This window comes from Lepisosteus oculatus, chromosome 25, assembly GCF_040954835.1.
Source record: "Lepisosteus oculatus isolate fLepOcu1 chromosome 25, fLepOcu1.hap2, whole genome shotgun sequence".
Lineage (NCBI taxonomy): Eukaryota > Metazoa > Chordata > Actinopteri > Semionotiformes > Lepisosteidae > Lepisosteus > Lepisosteus oculatus.
The window spans coordinates 10,904,401-10,926,126 of record NC_090720.1 but is presented as its reverse complement, the minus strand read 5'-3'; the positions used below and the strand labels follow the sequence as shown (position 1 = coordinate 10,926,126).

The window sequence follows — 21,726 nt, the reverse complement described above, 5'->3', positions numbered from 1 at the left end:
AAGCAGTTTCATGTTATATGTTGCAATATTTTCCCCGTAAAATGGAAAATGAATTTGTATTAATGGATTGAATCTTTTATTAATAATGGGTCGTCTAGCTCCGGACCGGGAGGTCCTGGGTTCAGTCCCAGGTGGGGGCAAGTGATGTAGCTTTTTTCATAATTCCACTCAGCTCCCAGGTCCACTCCAGGTCCACTCCGCCTGCTTTCCAAATGAGTACTGGAGGTAATAGGCCAGCCAGAGCGTGATGCTGACATCACCTCCACCTCCAGTGTCAGATGGTTGAGAAAAATGATGGCTCTTGCCCACCCCCCCTTCCCCATGGGTCTTGATGGCCTGAAAAGGGGACCTAACCTACCTTTTAATAATGAGTGGATATCACATCCACAAAACTCAGCAGTCATATCCTGCAACTCACAACTGGCAACCCACTGAAGCTCAGCAGGTGTAAGCCTGGTCAGTACCTGGATGGGAGACCTCCTGGGAAAGCTGAGGTGTTAGTGGGGCCAGCAGGGGGTGCTTACCCTGAGGTCTATGTGGGTTCTAATGCCCTCAGTATAGGTCCTGACTCTCTGTGGTCATTAAAAATCCCAGGGCGTTTCTCGAAAAGAGTAGGGGTGTACTCGTCCTGGCCAAATTTCCCATTGGCCCTTACCAATTATGGACTCCTAATAATCCCCATCTCTGAACTGGCTTCATCACTCTGTTCTCCTCCCCACTGAGAGCTGGTGTATGGTGAGCGAACTGGTGCACTATGGCTGCCGTCGCATCATCCAGGTGGGGCTGCACACTGGTGGGGGTGGAGGGGATCCCCATTACCTGTAAAAATATTTGAGTGGAGTATCCAGAAAAGCACTACATAAGTGTAAGCAATTATTATTAATTAAAACAGAACTGTCCAGTGCTACTCCCTCATTTAGTGTATATAAGGTGTAAATGCAATACTACTTAAACTCCATTACAAGCATGACAAATAACAAAGCAAAAATCACAATTAATAAAACTTGATGTATACAGATTTGTTATTATTTCTGGCAAGATACTGTTCTTAGTCCCTTTTGTTCGCTTTTCCGTTGTGGATACTGTTTCTCCGTTATTTGTATTATTTTATGTTCTATAAAACCTGATAAAAATCTGCACAACGTGCACAAATGCCGAAGAGCTGCAGCACTGAAGCCCGGATTCTGCCCAACCAATGAGCGGAAGCGGCCCAAGACAGATGCAGTAACGGGCTCGCATCCTAATCGCTCCTCCTAGCGCCACCTAGGCCAGCAGGTGTGAAGCGCCTGTTAGTTACGCCGCCGATGGTCTTCCAAATCATCTTCCTTGTATGCAGTCGTCGTAAATTGTATTTACAAAGAATGTACTGTACATTTGTCATCTATCCACACATTGTGTAAGCGGGTGTGCACAATTTAAATTATACGTCATTCTAGCCCTTAAGTGCTGTTGATACGCAGTCAGCACAGAAATGCCTATTTATATAAAAATAAATGCCTACTAATGTTATGTTGTTGTGAAGCTACATAACCATATGAGTCGATGAATTATCCGCTGACGAGAGCCAGTGTTAAAGGGTTTATTTAGGGACATGTGTGCTGTGCACCAATGCAAGCGACAGATCATCTGATGGATAGCACAGAATTCGTGTTCACAAAACCAAGGAAGCGGACAGATTTGAATCTGGCAAGAAATGTTAATAATGGCACAATGCTGGCACGTTCCTCTCAAGACTACGTTTGAAATGGTCATTTTACGAGTTAAAGCTTGTTGGTATCCGGTCACGGTTAGAGGTCACGCAGCATTAATTGCGCCAATAACACCGGCTGGAAAGAATTGCCCACCTGTGAGAATCGGCCACCGGCTAATCGCTGTGACGAGTCCCGCAGTGCACAAGCTCAAAAGACGATTAATAACCAACTACATGAGATCAGAAACAACAGTAGTCTCCGCATAAAATCTTTTTAATGAAACATTTTTACAGTTTTAAATGTAAATATTTCACGTTTAAAGCTGGTATTTTATGCACAATTGCTACAAAATTTTTAAAAAGTATTTTATGCTTGAAAAGTATATTTACACAACTTTCAAAAGAATATACTGTGCGGTGAACCTGAGAACGCTACAATACCTACTATTAATTATTTGGCCTAATGCAAGTTATTTAGATGTGTCTCTTAAAAGTGAATGAGCTGATTAAAGGGAAATCTGCATTTCTTACATTTCCAAACGCGTAACTGCAGAAGCTCTCTCATATATCGAAATCTCCTGTACTGATGTCGAGCGAATTATTTTTGCTGGAAGATTAGACAGGTCACCAGCTGCAACGCAATACACAATGCTGCCAGGCAGGAGCACAACTGAAAACAAGCAGCTGAAATATCAATCTTTAACTGTTTGATGACCACTTCGAAACGAAGGCGGCATGAGATTTGCTCTAGTAATCAAAATGAAAGAGCTTCTTCGTGTATTTATGTTCTATAAACGGGCGCTGGTTATCATCGCTGTCTCGCAGCGCGGAGCTTGTATTTTCTCCCCGCGTTCGTGGGAGTTTCCTTCGGGAGCTGCCGGTTCTTCCCACAGTCCACACACATGCTTGTAGGTTAATCGGCGTGTGTGTGTGTCCTGTCGGGACAGGCTCTATCTCCCCCGCGACCCTGAACCGCAAGAAGCGGCGCCATGGAGCTGGGGTGGGTGTTTTAGATACAGTATGAGCTGGTAAATCCAAATCAATTGTAGAAAATTGGTAAATATTCGAGGCCTTTCCGCTATAGCAGTGTACTCGGAAAGAGCGTAGCGCCCTCGCCGCTGCCGCCTCAGCTCGGCCCACCCACCATCGGGCACTCGAACCCAGGCCTCCGGTGTCGCTCAACCGGGACCTAGCCAGTTAAGCTAAAGGGAAATCTCCCGTCAGCCCGACGGCTAAGGTCCCTGCTATCCACAGGGAAAGGGCGGTGACGTCACCGCGCTGCTAAGCCGACTCGCACAACTTGCAATGGCAAAACATGATATATGTAAAATATACAATTTGATCACATCATAACGTAATTACCTCTGGTAGTTCAATGCTTTTTTTCTGCTGAGTTTCTTTTTTCTCTTGTACATGATTCTGAACCTCTTGTTGTATTTGTATCTGTAAATTCTATACGTTTAATAAAAAATTAAACCGCAAAAAAACAACAACTTGCAATGGCGTTACAATAGTAGAGAAAGTTTAGAATGGTTTGGGGTTATACTGTAGTTGAATTGAAAAAACTGTGGACAGCCTAGGGGCGGTTTTGGGGTGTGATTCGAGAATGTAATGTTGATCACTATGTCATCTTTTCCTGCAGGAAATGTGGTAAACTAGTGCCAGGTAAAGAATATGACAATCCATTCTGAGTTTTCTGTTTCCTATTGCACATCGTACGGAGTCTTTACATACCATGCATTGCATGGTAAGTTCGATTTGAAAGCAATGGCACTAACTGGGCTAACAAAAAGTGGCAAGACGTGTGGAATAATAACAACCACAGACTGAAACAACTTATTGACAAAATATCCAACAAACCTGCTGGAAATGACCTACCCAGAACAAGCCTGGGTCAAGCTGAACCAACTAAGAACCGGACATGGCCGTTTCCGGGCCACCCTACACAAGTGGGGTCTCACTGATGACCCAACTTGCGAATGCGGCGATGGCGAGGAGCAGACGGCCGACCACATCCTATACTCCTGCCCTCGCTTCAGATGCCCCGGCAACTTTATCGATTTGGATGATGCCAGCCGCGACTGGCTGAGGCACCTGACTGTGACAATATAACTATGTAACTTCTGCATGTTAAGCTCATATGAATATATATACATACCATGCAAAAGAAAAGAATGATGACACAGGCCCTTTAACTGTATTTACATACCCACAGCATAGCAATATAAAGTAAGGGGCCTGAGATGATATATTGAATTCCGATTGAAAATCTTTTTCCGCACATTTTAGAAGGTGCGCTGTGTTTACTTGTATTTAAATGTCTCCGTCATGTATCGACATATATGTGAACTAGTTCAAGCTCAAATATGTGTGAACGGCACTGTACAGTATTCGTGGAAGGCAGGTCGTTGAAGGGACTGTATTGACAACTAGTCTGCCACCAGAGGCCGCCAAAGAGTCTCTCACTAGGCTCTCTCAATAGGTTCACCAGTGTTGGTGGTGGTTGGGTTTAGAGAAGCAGAAAGGGTGGGTTACTCATGTGTAAGAAGGATTTACTCTTCAGTGCTTACTTCCATCACAAGTTTGCTCAGCACCTGGAGCCACCTTGACTAATGGTGGTCTGCCACAGTATTATTAGTTAATACATCAAAAATCAAAATGTTTGAAATATATCTCACCTCCTTTCAAAAGGATGTCACTATAGGTCCAGATATGTTTGTAACACTGCCATATAACTAAAACTGTGTCACTCAGGTCATGAGCTCGACTTGAGCAAATCAAACTTTGCATACAATTTGCAATATACAAAATACATTTTATTGCATAACACTACATACTCGTTATATTACAAAATGTATTCCTGTGAGGTAAGCAGTGCACAAGGCAGGACAGGAACCTACTGCCATCAAACGTATTGAACAGTAAATGTGCACATGGCTCAAGAGTAAAATTTGAATTACAAAATGGTTTCCTGAACCAAACTGTTACGTAAATTGAGGGTTTGTATGTCATGTCATGATATATTACTTTACAGATAATTTTGTGCTGTTCCTCTGTAGTAGTCAACTGAGTCATCAGCTGCTTGAGTTTCCTCTGACAACTCGCTGAAAACACATCTGTTCTTTCTCCGGTTCAGTTAACTCACTGCTGTTGAAATGGTCATTGTGACATTTGTTCCCACCACCGGAACTTTTAAGTGCTCTATTCATCACATTTTGTAACTTTTAGAGAAAAATTGGCTTACCTGTTACTGACCTCAACTAGATTTATAACATTTTCTAAATACTACAAATTCTGATTGCCTTTTTGTGTCCTGCAGCTGCATATTAAAAACCAGCTCTAGGGTCCTTACGTAGCATAATTACTTTTTTTTATTATCTTCCAATTTGTATTGTGCATTCCTTAATGGTGTAGGGCAAAATTACCATGTAAAGGAGTTTGAGAGGGTACTGTCCGAACAAAAAGACAATCAAATGTCAAAGACTGATTCACTGATAAGCATGTACCAAGTGCTGTGTGTAGCTGACACCCCGAACTTAAAATTCTCCATAACCTGAACAACAGTGTTACTTCACTCCAGTAATTGCCTGCACTCCATGCTCCGCCAAAGAATTACAGAGCAAATGCAAGTCATCATGTTCCTCATTTGGAAGGAACATTCTCAAAAACATGCAGCAATTCCTATAAATACTTGGGAGCACAAACACCTACTGGCATCACTGCACAATGCTAATTATTATTTTCCCCAGCCTCACAAGGTGAATGAGTGTAGAACTGCGTCGACACTTCATGTCCATTTTGTAGGGAGAAAACCTTCTTTTTCTTGAGGTCATCAGGCCCAAAAGACATGGGCAGCAGCTCATCCACGGTCATCCGTACGTATGATCCATCCACCTTCGTCAGGAACACATCCCAGCCTGTGCCAAACTGCAAAACAAATCGGATCTATAAGTATCTGAAAACAGAGCAAGAGCACAATGTGCATGAATATGAGTGTACCGTATACACCATTTTATGGGATACATTCATAATTAGGTTTGAAAAATGTACAATGTTAGGAAGGAGGAGAGTCTTCTGTGTCTGCTTTGTAAATGTTTAAAGTGAGCAGCCACACAACCACTGCCTGCTTTGATTGCTTACTTTATGGCTGCTTACTTTGCAAAAGCAAAAGCAGGTGTTACTTTATATTGTTCTCCTTCCTGTGACCACTGTGAAAAAGTTAGAACTAATTATTTAGTATTTAAAAGCTGCATGATTTCTAGTGACCTCTGATCTTAAAAACACCATAGCCCTGACCAGTGTTTGTACTGCGTACTGTAGGTATAATAACACGCATGCCTGTGTGCATTGGCATTGTAGGATTATCTAGGCTGCAAGATTTCTGTCTGCAATAAGCAGAGGATCCTTGTGAACTCCAGAGGGAGGATGAAGCACGATGTTGCCGAGTGGGCCCTGTACAGAAACTAAGAAGGAAAACCCTGTTCCTTTGAGCTCCTGCAGAGGACTGGATGACCGCGGTTTCAGAGCCGGGACAGGGGAAGGGCCTGGACAACAGCAAGGGGTAGGGCTTGGAGGGAATCTTTGAATCTTTCATTCTGCAGATCCAGCTCCCACATCCACTTGCTCTGATTCATAAAGGACAATCACCCTTTTTGAGAACTCTTGTAATATTTTGTAGAGATGACATGACTTTGCATGAGTGTGTACGTGTTGTGAGATGTCAAAATCTGTCTACAGCAAGCAGCATACACAGTACTATTTAACCCTCATGGAAGGATGCCTGTGGTGCCTTGTGATTTTGGCAATAGGCTTGTCCCCCACAGTCATGGTTTGACCCCCAGCCCACCTGTCTGCCCCTCCAGCAGTGCAATTGTTAATGCTACTTAATATCAGGTTCCTCATTTTTCTTAGAAGTAATCTAAAAATAATTTTGTCCTTGCATTTTAATTTATTATTATGATTATCATCATCATCATCATCATCATCATCATTAATAATAATAAATACATTTATATTATATCAAGTAGTTCAGGTGGGTAGCTGTGTCAGCATGCATAGGTTGCAAAGGAACAAGTAATAGGTTTATTCCATGCTGAAAAAAGAACAAAGAAAACACAACGTTTCGGACATGGAGCCTTCTTCAGGGTTGAAGAACCCTGAAGAAGGCTCCACGGCCGAAACGTCGTGTTTTCTTTCTTCTTTTTTAGGTGAATAAAACTATTACTTGTTCCTTTATATTATATCAAGTCAATATCAAGTTTCTGATCATGCTATTATGAACCGAGGCCTTAGAACTTAGAGCTTGTGATGAATTATTGGAATTTGTCCATATCCACTGCTTAGTCCTGAGCAGTATATTAACATCAAAGCATGTGGAAGCAGCCACCATGACTGGGACTAGCCTAATTTCTCCTGAAACTGGCCCACCTGACAATGATGACCACTAATGCTGACACCGAGGAGTGGTCTTTGCTAATCACACCTCTGTCTCCAATACTTGGTGGTGAAACCAGCACGAAAAACTGATTCAAAAGCAAGAGAATGATCCATTTACAGGATGGATGGCCCCCTCTTGTTTATAACATTTCTGGTTAACAAGTGACTGGTTGCTAAAAACCAACTGCTCTTTCAGTGTTTTCTCAGGGAGACCAACTGTCATTGCTGGATTAAATTAATACTGTATTTAAATTCATATGAAATTCATCCATTCATGATCAGAAGGCCTGTTATTCCCAGAAGCAAGGTAAAAAAAAAACCAGCAAGAATAAAACTCACGCAGTCCTCTGAACAGTGCTGTAAGCAACTGACTGACAGTCCCTTGGTCAGCACTTAGTTAAGTGATTGGCTAAGCTCTGTCTGTCTTGTGAGTCAGCCAACAATAACAGCACCCACATGAAAGCTTGCTTGCCTTGATAGAGGACAGTTTTCTGCACTGCAATAAATGATGTCAGACCTTCTTTTTCTGTAAGTACGTTAGTGTGTCTGTTTGAAATCTGGACTGTGCTTTTGCCAGCTGTATTGCCTTATCACCTTGGCAGCTCTCCATTCAATTTCAATCCATGGAAACGTGCCAGGGCTGAAGTGATCTGTGTTCTACTGCGTTTTAGTCTGCCGAATACTTATACCTGGTATCCGTACCATGGGCTGTCCATTTCTATTTCTGGTTTCCTGATAAGTCTGCTGTCATTTTGTTTCCTTTTCCAATGCCCGTTTCAGGACCAGCCTCTGCCCTGACCAAAGTTACTGCTGGAGGTCTGTCTTGCCTAAACCTGTCCCCAGGCTAACAGTCCAGCACAAGAATGCAGCCAAATATCTCACTCTTATTCCAATCAGCCATTTGAAGACTTCCCCCAGGCAGCAGCACATAAGGTTGAAACAGCAGCATACCTTGAGTTCAGTGCAAGTTCACGTGCGACTGCTGATCTTTTCGAAATGTATCTATGAAGTTTTTAGACCAGTAATGGGCAGCTGAATGCCCCCAGCGGCTGGGAGCCTGTACGTTTTACATCAACTATATAACGACTATTTAAGACCTTAAGCAGAAGCCGACAATTCTACTTCTTTTGCAGAAACAGCATATTAAAAATGTAATGTATAAGACTAGAGCTACAGTAAAAGATTGATAACCAAAACAAATAGTAATATGGTCAATATTGTTGTATACTATAAAAAGCTGCTTGAACCAACATGGTCATGGTTTGCCTGTTACTTTTCTTAAAAGAGCTCCTTTTATAAACACATTTGGGATCCTTTTTACTGTTTTTTTGTGTTTATTTCACATGATACATTAAACTGAGCATAGATAATATGGGGTGCAAGATTATATAATCTAACTATTTTACAAAAAATCAAAGTTAGCCTTTTTTTTAGTAAGATCTGTTATGCTTCGCATAAGTCATGCAAATTAACGAAGAAGAAATATAATACAGAATTATAATACAGAAACTGTGATGTACTGCATTTACAGTTAATATCATAATATAATTATAACTAATTTATCTTAAACTATTAGTGTAGGCCCCTTGCTTCAGTCAGATCAGCTAATGTTTCAGTCTCTCTCGCTCTGTCAAAGCATGTCTTTTCAGAGTGCCAATTAAAGGGTGTAAATACTGCAAATGCTTCTGAAAACATGCTTTTTAGGACTTGGCTGAAGAGATTGGGTACCAGGCAACTTACTGAAAAATGACAGTTACACAAGTTTTCAACACTAAACGCTTGAAGTGATTGAAGAGTGGCGATGCATTGTGAGGGGTAGCACAGTGGCACATTGGATAGTATTGCTGCCCTGGTTCAATTCCTGTCCTGGGGCACTATCTGTAAGGAGTTTGTATGTTCAACTTACGTTCATGTGGGTTTCTTAAAGGTGCTCCTGTTTCCTCTCACAGTCCAAAAACATACTGATAGGTTTATTGGCTTCTGGGAAATCTGACCCTGGTGTGAGTGCTTGTGTGTCTGTGTTTGTCTCTCTGTGTGTCCTGTGATGGACTGGTGTCCTGTCCAGGGCATATCCTGCCTTGCGCCCACTACTAGCTGGGATATGGGCACTGGCTCCCCCTGAATTGAAGAAGCGGTTAGAAAATGGATGGAATGCATTGTGAGAAAGCACGTCCACATGAGCAACCACACATGAAAACCTTTCAGAATATACAGTATAATGCAGGTACAGAATGCAGTAAGTTGCTGGCTTAGCACTTAGCTATCAGATATTGCTGCAAAACTGAGAGACACACAGAGCACAGGTACAGTATAGGTATAACTACATCAAAGACAAGTAACTGACAGTGCCTACCTCTCTCATAACCTGCCGACAAGCCCCACAAGGGGAGATAAACTGGTCTTGTAGATCGCTACAAAAGAAAGAATTGGCAATCAGCATACAATATTCAGAGGTTGTCAGTGGACCACTATTAACCAATCTTTTCTGATTCCTTTCACTAGAAGCTGTGGACATGAGGGCGAAGTGGCCACGCATGTGCTTCATAAGGAAACAAAAGACTAGCCTAGCCTTTCAGCAATGGATACAAAGGTCCTTTTTCAGGCCATAAATGCCCACTGGGGAATGGGGGGCAAGGGCCACCATTTTTCTTGACTACCTGACACTGGAGGTGGAGGCGATGTGGTCAGCATCATGCTCCAGCTGGCCTATTACCCCCAGTACTCATTAGGAAAGCAGGGGAGTGGATCTGGGAGCCATCTGGAAGGAATTAGAGCAAGCTCCATCACCTACCCCTAATTTAAGCAAAATTAATAAGACAAGTGCAGAATTCACAGACGGAAACAGGCACAAGGCATTTATTGTTCCTGTAAATTCTTACTCCCTACTAGCCAAAAAAAAAAAGATTTGCAATTCAGTTTTAGATACTGTGGCTGTGTGGTCAAATACCTCTGAAAGGAACGAGTGTGCACGCTAATTGACATGACAAATTATGCTGCAAGGAGAGAAACAAATCAGAACATCCAACAAGATGTGTAACCTGAATTAACTTAGGCCTCCTTCAGGGTTTTTCAAATGAATGTGTTGTCTGTTAATGAATGCCATTAAACCCAGTTAAATGTTATGGAATAGACTTGAGGTTGAGTTTTAATGTGATCTGGTAGATATTTCATACTAAATGGTCACAAATATTTCAATTCGCTACCTACCTAGTTACACATATTTATTGTTCTGGTTGTATTATTTACTATGTTTGTAATGTACTGTCTACTTTGTGTGGTCTTGTTTGTTGTTCTGTGTCATCTGCTGTACTGCGTGTGTCCCAAGAGATCAGCTTGAATAAAAATTCCCATGTACTTTTAGATATGCCAGTGAACTCCTCTACTACTACAGGTTCTGCAGGTGTGCTTGTGATTGCTCAGAACAGTTTGCAGAAAAATATCTGCAAAACACATAATCTGCAGTTATACAGATTTACTATATATATACAGTTTTTATATAGAGCAGTAGTATATTTGATTCTTTTTTTTCTTTGCTGTATTTCAGGACTGCATGGGGTGGATCTAGAATTTTAACTATCGGTATATGTAACACACTGCCAGTGCCATTTTTAGTTACAGGTTCAGCAACATTGTCATGCGTTCGATGTCATGGTCAACATTTGAATGCTCTTACAGGTAGTCCAGTTTACTGAAGTGCTAACAATAGTCCTTCTGTTCTCACTGGTGCAATATACCATTAATTGAATGCAACAGTGTCAGTGATTGCTTAATTTCAACCTACTGCACAGGCTGGCACAATGCATAATTGTCAGTAGTAGACAATGAAACACTAGAGTCGGTGCTGTTATTACATGTTTTTTGTCTGTGGTACGTTATGGGAACCAGAGTTTTAGCACAGCATGTTCTGACTTTGGCATACTCTACTGTGGTGTTTTGCCATTTGCAAGAGCTACAGAAATCTGATTTCACAAGGTATAACGACATCCAAGAACCAGATGCTTTATGAATGCTTGAGTATTTTAGGTAGGATAGTTTTGGTTTAACACAGTGGGAGGCGCCACGGTGAGCACCAGTTAAAAGCCAACGCCCCCCGTGAGGGGACAGAAGCACCGGTGTGAGGATAGCAGGGACCAAAAATACAAAAAACAGTGGAAAAAACAAACAAAAAGGCAAAAGGAAAGAGTACCGCTGTGCTGCGTTACCACCAGGCTGGGCTGACCCTGTTTAGCGGGGTCCAGTCTGGTGAGCAGGGCACATAAGGGAAAAAAAAAACAAGAACTTAGTGTAACACGTTACAAAAGCGTGTGCTCGCCTGCCCCTGTGAAAGTGCGTGATGGGACAGGCGAATAAATAAACAGAAAAAGAAAACATTACTCGGGTGCAATCTCCTCCCCTCCCCCTTCCGGGGGCGGCCCTGCTCATCCCCTCGCGGGGTGTCCAGTGCACCTTGATAGGACACGCCCAGCTGGGGCTCATCAGCTGGAAGCCCAAACAGCTGGACTACAAAGGCGAGGCTCCGCCCTTCTACCAGGGCTCCGCCCCCACACTGGACACGCCCCCTCGATGCCACAGCGGTTAATAATGGGCAGCCCCCTGGTCATAGGAGAGTGAGGCTCAAACCCCATTCAGAGACAAGGCAACCAAGGGGCGGCTGCACGCTGGAGATGTGGAGGAGAAGGGACGCTTGAGGCCGAAAAAAACACAAAGAAGAGAAGGTTGCTTAAGATATACAGTATTATACATAACTAACTTCAGTAATGATTGTGATTTGGAGCAGCTCAGTGCCACCAGCTTGTTTGTTGTTATCCCTCCAGAACTTCACCTAAGAACTTTCACTCAGAGTCAAATGTCCACTCAGAGTCAAATGTCCACTCAAACAGAGTCAAACTTCCACTCAAACAGAGTCAAGTCAAACTTCCACTCAAAGAGTCAAATGTCCACTCAAAGAGTCAAATGTCCACTCAAACAGAGTCAAACTTCCACTCAAACAGAGTCAAATGTCCACTCAAACAGAATCAAACCTCCACTCAAACAGTCAAATATCCACTCAAAGGGAGTCAGTACCTAGAAACAGCAATTGCTCTGAAGCTCTCGTATCCTTCTGAAACAGCTTTTAATATGGCAGTCCGCTCGGCACACACTCCCAGGTTGTAGCAAGCATTTTCAACATTGCAGCCTGTGGGGGAGAAAAACAAATTGACTAAACACAGCGCCTTCAGCTTGTTTTCCTGTACGAGCTGTCACAGGGCCAGTGAAATTAAGGATATCTGCTGGCTCGTTAATAAGCATTTATTCGAATAAAGTTAAAACACTACACGTCTAAAAATATGTTTGAAGCTTTCATTGTTATTCTGTCAGTAGATGTGGAAAAGCCAGGTAGTTCTGTGAATCTACAATAAGTACTGTAAAAGAAAAAGTGACATCTAAAAGCAGGATTTATTTAGTCACTTCGTGTGTTGCTGCGTTTTGATGAGCTGAGATGTATGTTTGCTGAACAGAAAAGGGAGAAAAGGTTGAAGCAGCCAAATCTGACATCACGTGAGTTCAATAACACTCAAGGCCATGGGCACTGTGGAAATATCATGAAAGCACCCTTCAAAAACAAACTTTCTCAAACTACCCAGACCTTTCAAAAACAGACTTTCTCAAAATACCCAGACCTTTTCAGACTGCAAATCTTTACTTGATGAGTACATTATGTTTTTTTCTATGCTTTTATACCTGTTACTAACTTACCTTTGAATAAAGAGGGAAACTGATCATCTGACGGGTGACTGAATTTAAAGGAAGAATGAAGAGATCACACTGAAAACATTTCACTCGAGGACAGTCTGAACACTGTATAGTACAGCAAGTTGCTCTTATTCGGCTGTTCTGTATGAAGTAACAAGTACCATTCCCCACTGAGATCATATTAAACGTGTATGAAGTGACCTTATTCATAAAATATTCATAATAATTCCTAATTCATCATAATTATTATTCATAATATATTCCACATTTATGCATTTAATTTCCTCTACTTAGCCTGACATGTTTGTCGAAAGTATTTTTAAAAAGTCACTTTTGGCAAAGAGATCCTAATTCTACATGTTTGTAGTATTTTGAGTGAAAGCTTTCGCTGTGGAGAATGCACAGTGAATTTCGGAGTTCCCATATAACCTTTCATCCGCTGTCTTGCACATGTAGTGCGACATGTGGTGTTTCATAACAATGATAGGACCACTGGCGTCTGTCACCAGTTTAATTATTAACCTAGTTACATAATACATATTATACAAGAAAAACATTCCAATTAGTTACCAGACTAGTCCAGTATGTACACCTTTATGAACTTTAAATTCAGGAACGGTACGCAGAAACTGTTGACAGAAGTTAAACAGTATAGGACACGTACATGACAAGCATTGAGTGTTTCTGCTTCTTTCGCAGTCGTAAAAGTGCGTAATTATAACGCGGATTACGCAATAAAACATCATTCCTTTTGATTTTTTATCCCGAAGATATGATTCCAGCAAAGTACTCTACATGGATATCTGAATCCTTTTATCCTTGTTTTTTGGGGGAAGAAAACAGTAAGAATAACCCTTACTGTTTGTGTTTGTTTTATTATACGAAATTAATTAAGTTAAAACGGATGAAGTATTTATTGGCACTTGTGATGCACAGTTATCCAAGCCTCTATTTTATCTTCAATTATTGACCATATTTTATTTTCGGAACAGTGTTTTGGAACAGTGATAAACAAAACATGTATAACATAATCCACCTGTATTTAATGCCATCACATACAGTACGGAGCAGTAATCAGTTATCAGTGCTTTACTACTGACAGTGCTCCTAAAAGTTGATAACATCGCACAATGTAGCCTACGCATATATTATAAAGTTATCCTATTAAAATCCCGACCGAATAAACCAGATAACTGTATATCGCTGTGAGGGTGCTATTATCTGGGAAATTGTATTGGCTAATTTATAAACACGAATGAGCGAAGGAGGATTGCTCAGCATAAATTATTTTTTCTAAAGTTGGCTCGATCAAATTCTAATCGTCAGAATAAACAAAGAGCCTCTTCTCACCTGTGAAAACCCTTCCATCGTTGGTCATCAAAGCTGCCCCTACTCGGAAATTGCTATACGGACAGTAAGCAAATTCTTTAGCCTGCAGAGCCTTGTTTATCAGCCCTGTGATCATGTCCTGGTCTGCGGCGGACTGACCCTTTCCAGGCTTCTTAGGTGGAGAAGCGCCCCCATTGATCTCCATCTGTGCCATAACGCGTGATTCTCTGGTGCTCGAGTTTCGTCAATGAAAAGGCAGCAAAACACCAACCGGTAATTCTGTCAGCGACTGTATGCTCAATCTCCTCTTCCGCAGCTGCGTTGACTTTGTGGGAGGGAGGGGTAGTGACAGTTTTGTGAAAGCAGAGGTTACATCATTTTAAAGAGATGGGACCGACGGGTTTTACTGTACATCCTCTCGTAAACCCACGCTATGGCATCACAGCAGAGTTCCCACACGTCTGTCAGCAGGTGTTACACACAGCTCTCCGCTCTGACGAAAGGGCTGAAAAGTTGAGAAATAACCTTCTTTAAAGAGGATTCAGGAGACCCAGGTCCCGTTTCAACTGAAAGCGGCAGAACTGTAAATGAAAACTTTTTAAAAATTCGTGTACAGTATTATAGCGCTTTCGGGTTCACGTGGGTTTTCGCCCTCTTTTAGAATGGATATAACCTACCCCCAAGAGATTCAATTCTATTGGGTCGTTCAATTAAACAAATAAACACAATAGACATTCCGGGCAAAATCACAGAATTAATCGCTTCATATATTTCACAATATCTATTGCATTGTAAAATATTGTATATGGGGCAAGGCTGGAGTTGCTATAAAATTCCTGCGTGTTCAGTCATGGTAAGGAAGTGGTGATGTGATGGTGAAGCTGTGGTTGAATCTGCTGTCATCAAGAGGAAGCACTTGAGGCTGTTGTGGTGCTTTGCACTGCTGCTATTTACATTAATAAAGTAATTTCATTCACTCCTGCTAATAACCAATAACCATAAACCTCGCTGGTAGGCTTCTTCACCTCTTGTTTTTTGTTTCGCTCATATTCTTCTCAGCCCTTCATTCCTCATGTGAGACGTGAGATAGACTGCTGTGCTCTCTCAGCCAGAGGCTGACCTAATCATTTCAAAAGCCGCCACAAGCTGTCTAGTCTCTTCTCTGTAAGATTTCCTGCTCTCATCAAAATGACTCCCCTCCCAGTCACCTTTGGGGTACAGAACAGCAGAGGTCCTGAAAGGGCTGCAGTCTGTGGCAATGCCTGCTCTTATAAATGGCCACAGTAGTTCATTTTGACCTTGCACGTGCAGTAGACTGTATTCCATCTCCACCCTGGCGGTGTCCATCAAATCCCGGGGTATGTCCCGAAAAAAGAGTAATGGTGTAACCCTGGTGTCCTGGCCAAATTTCCCCCTGGCCCTTACCATTCATGGCCTCCTAATAATCCACATCTATGAATTGGCTTCATCACTCTGTTCTCCTCCCCACTGAGAGCTGGTGTGTGGTGAGTGTACTGGTGCACTATGGCTGCCGTTGCATCATCCAGGTGGGGCTGCACACTGGGGGTGGTGGAGGGGATCCCCATTACCTATAAAGTGCTTTGAGTGGCGTGTCCAGAAAAGAGCTATATACTGTACAGTACAGTAAGTGTAAGGAATGATGATGATGATGATTATCTGTGCAGAAGCTGTGTGCTTGTGTAGTGAGTGCCCCACTCAAACCTCTGTATCAACCCACTCATCAGTCTCCCTGGAGCTTAAGGGCACCTTAACAATCTCCTCTTGTACTATGACTAAATCAAACCTTTCAGTCATCTGCCTGCTGAAAACTCCAAACCCACTGGCAGCATCAATGGCCAGAAAAAATAAACCTTTGGCAGATAAAAACGTTGTTGTCAAGTGGTGCTTTGAAGTTTAATATTGACCAACGAAATGATTTCCTATTTCGATGCAGGCCTTAGCTCTGCTTTTACCGTGATCCAGAAAGCAGGATTTTTGGGAATGGAGTCAAACAGTTATCCTAATTAATTTTCCAATTTGTTTCCAAAGAAGACTGTGTTCACACCTTGCTCCAGTATACTGCTCTGTTCAGGCCTTCAAGACTTTCCAGTATGAATGCAGCTCAGCAACAACCTAAAGAACAATCAATATTAAGGGAGGGAGGGGTAGTGACAGTTTTGTGAAAGCAGAGGTTACATCATTTTAAAGAGATGGGACCGACGGGTTTTACTGTACATCCTTTCGTAAACCCACGCTATGGCATCACAGCAGAGTTCCCACACGTCTGTCAGCAGGTGTTACACACAGCTCTCCGCTCTGACGAAAGGGCTGAAAAGTTGAGAAATAACCTTCTTTAAAGAGGATTCAGGAGACCCAGGTCCCGTTTCAACTGAAAGCGGCAGAACTGTAAATGAAAACTTTTTAGAAATTCGTGTACAGTATTATAGCGCTTTCGGGTTCACGTGGGTTTTCGCCCTCTTTTAGAATGGATATAACCTACCCCCAAGAGATTCAATTCTATTGGGTCGTTCAATTAAACAAATAAACACAATAGACATTCCGGGCAAAATCACAGAATTAATCGCTTCATATATTTCACAATATCTATTGCATTGTAAAATATTGTATATGGGGCAAGGCTGGAGTTGCTATAAAATTCCTGCGTGTTCAGTCATGGTAAGGAAGTGGTGATGTGATGGTGAAGCTGTGGTTGAATCTGCTGTCATCAAGAGGAAGCACTTGAGGCTGTTGTGGTGCTTTGCATTGCTGCTATTTACAGTAATAAAGTAATTTCATTCACTCCTGCTAATAACCAATAACCATAAACCTCGCTGGTAGGCTTCTTCACCTCTTGTTTTTTGTTTCGCTCATATTCTTCTCAGCCCTTCATTCCTCATGTGAGACGTGAGATAGACTGCTGTGCTCTCTCAGCCAGAGGCTGACCTAATCATTTCAAAAGCCGCCACAAGCTGTCTAGTCTCTTCTCTGTAAGATTTCCTGCTCTCATCAAAATGACTCCCCTCCCAGTCACCTTTGGGGTACAGAACAGCAGAGGTCCTGAAAGGGCTGCAGTCTGTGGCAATGCCTGCTCTTATAAATTGCCACAGTAGTTCATTTTGACCTTGCATGTGCAGTAGACTGTATTCCATCTCCACCCTGGTCCATCAAATCCCAGGGTATTTCCCGAAAAAAGAGTAATGGTGTAACCCTGGTGTCCTGGCCAAATTTCCCCCTGGCCCTTACCAATCATGGCCTCCTAATAATCCACATCTATGAATTGGCTTCATCACTCTGTTCTCCTCCCCACTGAGAGCTGGTGTGTGGTGAGTGTACTGGTGCACTATGGCTGCCGTTGCATCATCCAGGTGGGGCTGCACACTGGGGGTGGTGGAGGGGATCCCCATTACCTATAAAGTGCTTTGAGTGGCGTGTCCAGAAAAGAGCTATATACTGTACAGTACAGTAAGTGTAAGGAATGATGATGATGATGATTATCTGTGCAGAAGCTGTGTGCTTGTGTAGTGAGTGCCCCACTCAAACCTCTGTATCAACCCACTCATCAGTCTCCCTGGAGCTTAAGGGCACCTTAACAATCTCCTCTTGTACTATGACTAAATCAAACCTTTCAGTCATCTGCCTGCTGAAAACTCCAAACCCACTGGCAGCATCAATGGCCAGAAAAAATAAACCTTTGGCAGATAAAAACGTTGTTGTCAAGTGGTGCTTTGAAGTTTAATATTGACCAACGAAATGATTTCCTATTTCGATGCAGGCCTTAGCTCTGCTTTTACCGTGATCCAGAAAGCAGGATTTTTGGGAATGGAGTCAAACAGTTATCCTAATTAATTTTCCAATTTGTTTCCAAAGAAGACTGTGTTCACACCTTGCTCCAGTATACTGCTCTGTACAGGCCTTCAAGACTTTCCAGTATGAATGCAGCTCAGCAACAAGCTAAAGAACAACCAATATTAAGGTAGCTATGTATTTTGGTCAGTTTTTTTTTTCGGAATAAAGGGGTGTCTCTGGATCCTGTTGTATTATTTCTCTCAGTGTAAATACTAGAAAGTCATTTTTATTCTCATTTGTTTTTAGCAATATTATACTGTAAGTAGACTCACAACCTGCTTGTAAGAGAGCACAGTGCTGATGCAGTATAATGGACCCTATACGGAGTTCTGGGCGCTGGTCAGAAAAGATGCGAACTTGGAAAGTTATCAGTACGACCACAGCCAAATCGCTAGACAATAAAGAATGGGTTCTGAATTCAAGGCCGCTAGTAATATAAGCAATAGAGACATGCGAAGCAAGGCATTCCTAAGGAGCTACCAATACCAAGCGATGAAATGAGAATTGGAGAGGGTTTAAATATGTCTGGATGAGGAGGGTGCAGTAGCCAGTGAGCTGTCCTGATTGGTTAACAGGTCTGATGCATTTGCAGGGCTTGCTTGATTGGAGCGAGACCATTTGTGTGGAGGATTCCGAATAGCGGCGGGTGTGACACTACTATATTCTTTAGCCTGTGTCAAACGGTTTGTCTTCTGCTTTTGCAGATCAAACAGGAAGGGTTGTGTTACAGTATATTATCAGTATTTTTGTACTGTAGTGCCACCTAAGGTATGAATCCCAGCTTTGCACTGACTGATCTCCTGTAAAAGCACTCTGTTCTCCATTGTCTATAGGTAAGGTGTGGTACGGTTTTGGAAATGAAAGTGCTAAGAAGGCATCATTAAGTAATGCAGAGGGTGGAGAGCTCTGCTAGGACAACAAGAGTTTGGGACCAGAAATCTCCAGGAAGGCATTAGTTACTCAGAAGTGGGGAGGTGTGAAAAGGAGGAAATATTATTTCTTTTAAAAATTAAAATATGGCTGAGTATGACCAAAGGTCATGTGTCATAAAATAAGAGTAGGGTGGAAGTGGTCACAGTTTCCTCTGCTGACTTTTGGTGTATGCAGTAGCTGTTCTGCAGTGTGCATTCTGCCTGACCATCAAGACTGAGCAAGCAGAGAATTCTTTCAGAAGCAACAAAAGCATCACATGCGAGAAACAAAAGCTGTAGAGAGATGACAAGTGAGAAATAAACAGGAGAAAAGTTGTTTTTTCTTGTCTTCTAGTCTTTCTAGTCTTACGGTTAATAGACTAGGTGAATAAACAAACCAGGTCTGTAAGAAAGTGACTGTTAATAATAAACATTTCATTTTCGAAAGCAAAGTAAAGAACATTATGCTTCCTATTGTATTATTTATTGTGCATGATGATTTACATTAAGAGTGACCCCTTTTCCATTTTGCTATGACGTTCTGTAGTCAATATTTTTGCACTGCATAAATTATCAAGCTGGACACAGGACAGAGGTTAGAGGTAGGATTAACATAAACATCAACATGAGAATTGGCAAAAAGAAGCTGAGACGATGCATTCAGTTCATCTATCTTTACATTCTCTCAGACACCTAGTGTACAATGGACAATGAAAGGTTTTATTAAAAGGAGCAGAAAAAGACCGAGTAATTATAGTACATACAGTACAAAACTCTTGCTTTTGATATTGGTGAAAAAGGGACATTTGACTTTAAAGGAATGCAGGCATTTGGCAGTTACAGCCTTGTAACATCACTTGTGAAATCACAAACCATACTCTGACATGCAGTCAGCTTAATCACTGTCTGTGAAAAGGCAACTGTCAGTCCTTATAGCCCTGATACCTGACAGCTGGACTCCTCTCTATGTTAAAGGTTTCTTTGTCTTAGCAGGTGTGTGAGGTAGCTGAGGAAAGGGCGAGAGGTGATGTGCACAAGGACTCTCTGGGGGAGACCACCAGATAAAGAAAGATCAGACAATGAACCACAAAGACTACCACAGGAGCTGGCCAGGTAGCCGACAGTGGTTTTATTTGGAGAATTCTGTTCATTTTTATTTTTGAAACAATAAAAAAGTGCTACTGTCCTGTTGCACAATCCTTTCACCCTCTCTACCTTGTAGCAGTCTGTAACACATTCTGTACAAATAAGGAAAAAGAAGATTCTTTGTTTTGTTCAAAGGGGAGTTTTACTTTCTTTCCTGACAAGAGTCACACAGAATGTGTCTCAGTAGAGCTAATCAGATAACAATTGGTATTCATTCACCGAATGGATAACAGGCTGCAAAATGCTAGGAGGTTTGGTTAACATTCATTGACCCAGTTTCTAATCTCTCTATCCAATACAGGATGGTGATGGTGCTGCAGTCTATCTTTATAAGCAACAGGTACAAGGCAGGATACACCCTGGATGAGATGCCAGATCATCACAGGGTACACGCAGACAAAAGCATACACACTCACACTAGGGCCATTTTTTCCCAGAACCCAATTAACCTAGCAGTATGTTTTTGGACTGTGGGAGGAAAACTATAGCACCCAGAGGAAACGTGTACAAACATTTTAGTGCTTTCTTTCTGGATATTTAGGTGTGCATTATTTTCTTCTCATTTTATATACCTCCTGTGGAACTACAGTTCAAGTAATTGTTTTAGAAAAGGTGATTATGATACACATTTCACATTTTACAATGAACATACATAACTTTTGTAGTTAAAAACAAGCAGGCACATTGAAGTTGAATCGAAACATTTATTAGCAGCTAGTGCTTTGATTAAAACTAATGTCTTAAGCAAATTTGAAAAGAAACATCAAGCAATAGACTAAATTTATTGGCATTTTACCACATGAACTCCATACAAAAAGGGGAGATTTTGAAACACTTTTCCCTCTCAGTCTGGAAGATGCTGAAAAGGAAAGTGAAAAGACAGCAGCTGATATTCTCTAGGTAATCAATAATTGAGTCTTTTAAACAGGAAGCATGAAAGGAAGAGTGCAGAACGGAGATCAATCACGATGATTGTTCAGGAATAATTACCCTTCACTGGAAAGGGTATTGTGAATGGAAATTGGAAAAAAGAAGTTGGTGGTGTTTTTCATTAAGGAAAACAACAGTCAATGCTCAGCACTCACAGAAACAATTGGTTCCTATGCAGACAAATTGATTGTTCAGAAACGCAAGGTTAGTCCAGACAGAAAAAATGTGCTGTGGTATCAGATAAAGTTCACGCACAGTCTGCTGTGAACAGGACCAGTATGTGTCTCTTGAGGGCAGTATATGCATTCTTTTATAAGAGATTGTGATTATATAGCATGGTCCTACTGTAAAAACCCTGCTGATTTATGGACCTGAGGACCAGAATTGGGAACCCCTGATCTGCACAATAAAAATGTATGGAGCATTTGTGAGAGTATAGTATCACTTTCTGAAGTAAGGCATCACACATAGGAGGTAAATCCCATCACAGTTGAAGTAGAAAAAAAGGAATGGTTTCCACTTTGAAATCATAGCCATACTGAAGCAAAAAGTAAAACATTAACTACGGAGTTTAATCTTCCGGCCTTACCAGTCTCCTTACTTTCATGCCACTGGAATGTTACAGGAAAAAAAAGGTGCAGCCAGTAGGAACAAAGTCTAGAGAGTACTACAGTGCAAAAGCTACTTTACAAAGAATACCAGACA

The 21,726-nt window shown here is 41.8% G+C and overlaps 1 protein-coding gene across 1 annotated transcript; it reads right to left on the bottom strand.

Moving 5' to 3' along the window:
- Positions 1-4,484: 4,484 nt before the first annotated feature.
- cdaa (cytidine deaminase a) lies at positions 4,485-14,605 on the bottom strand. The gene is made up of 4 exons (XM_069183819.1): positions 14,210-14,605; positions 12,191-12,302; positions 9,480-9,537; positions 4,485-5,617 (listed from the first exon to the last, which is right to left on the bottom strand). The coding sequence occupies exons 1-4, from the start codon at positions 14,400-14,402 to the stop codon at positions 5,420-5,422; spliced, it is 561 nt and encodes a 186-aa protein (XP_069039920.1). The 5' UTR covers positions 14,403-14,605; the 3' UTR covers positions 4,485-5,419.
- Between the last annotated feature and the right edge of the window lie 7,121 nt (positions 14,606-21,726).

What these genes read in the sequence shown, in the direction of transcription:
- cdaa (XM_069183819.1), bottom strand. Translation starts at nt 14,402, where the DNA reads ATGGCACAGATGGAGATCAATGGGGGCGCTTCTCCACCTAAGAAGCCT. An exon ending in AGAGCAATTGCTGTTTCTAG is followed by an intron (nt 9,538 to 12,190) that starts GTACTGACTCCC and finishes TTTCTTTTGTAG; the next exon opens with CGATCTACAAGACCAGTTTA. An exon ending in GTCGGCAGGTTATGAGAGAG is followed by an intron (nt 5,618 to 9,479) that starts GTAGGCACTGTC and finishes TTTGTTTTGCAG; the next exon opens with TTTGGCACAGGCTGGGATGT.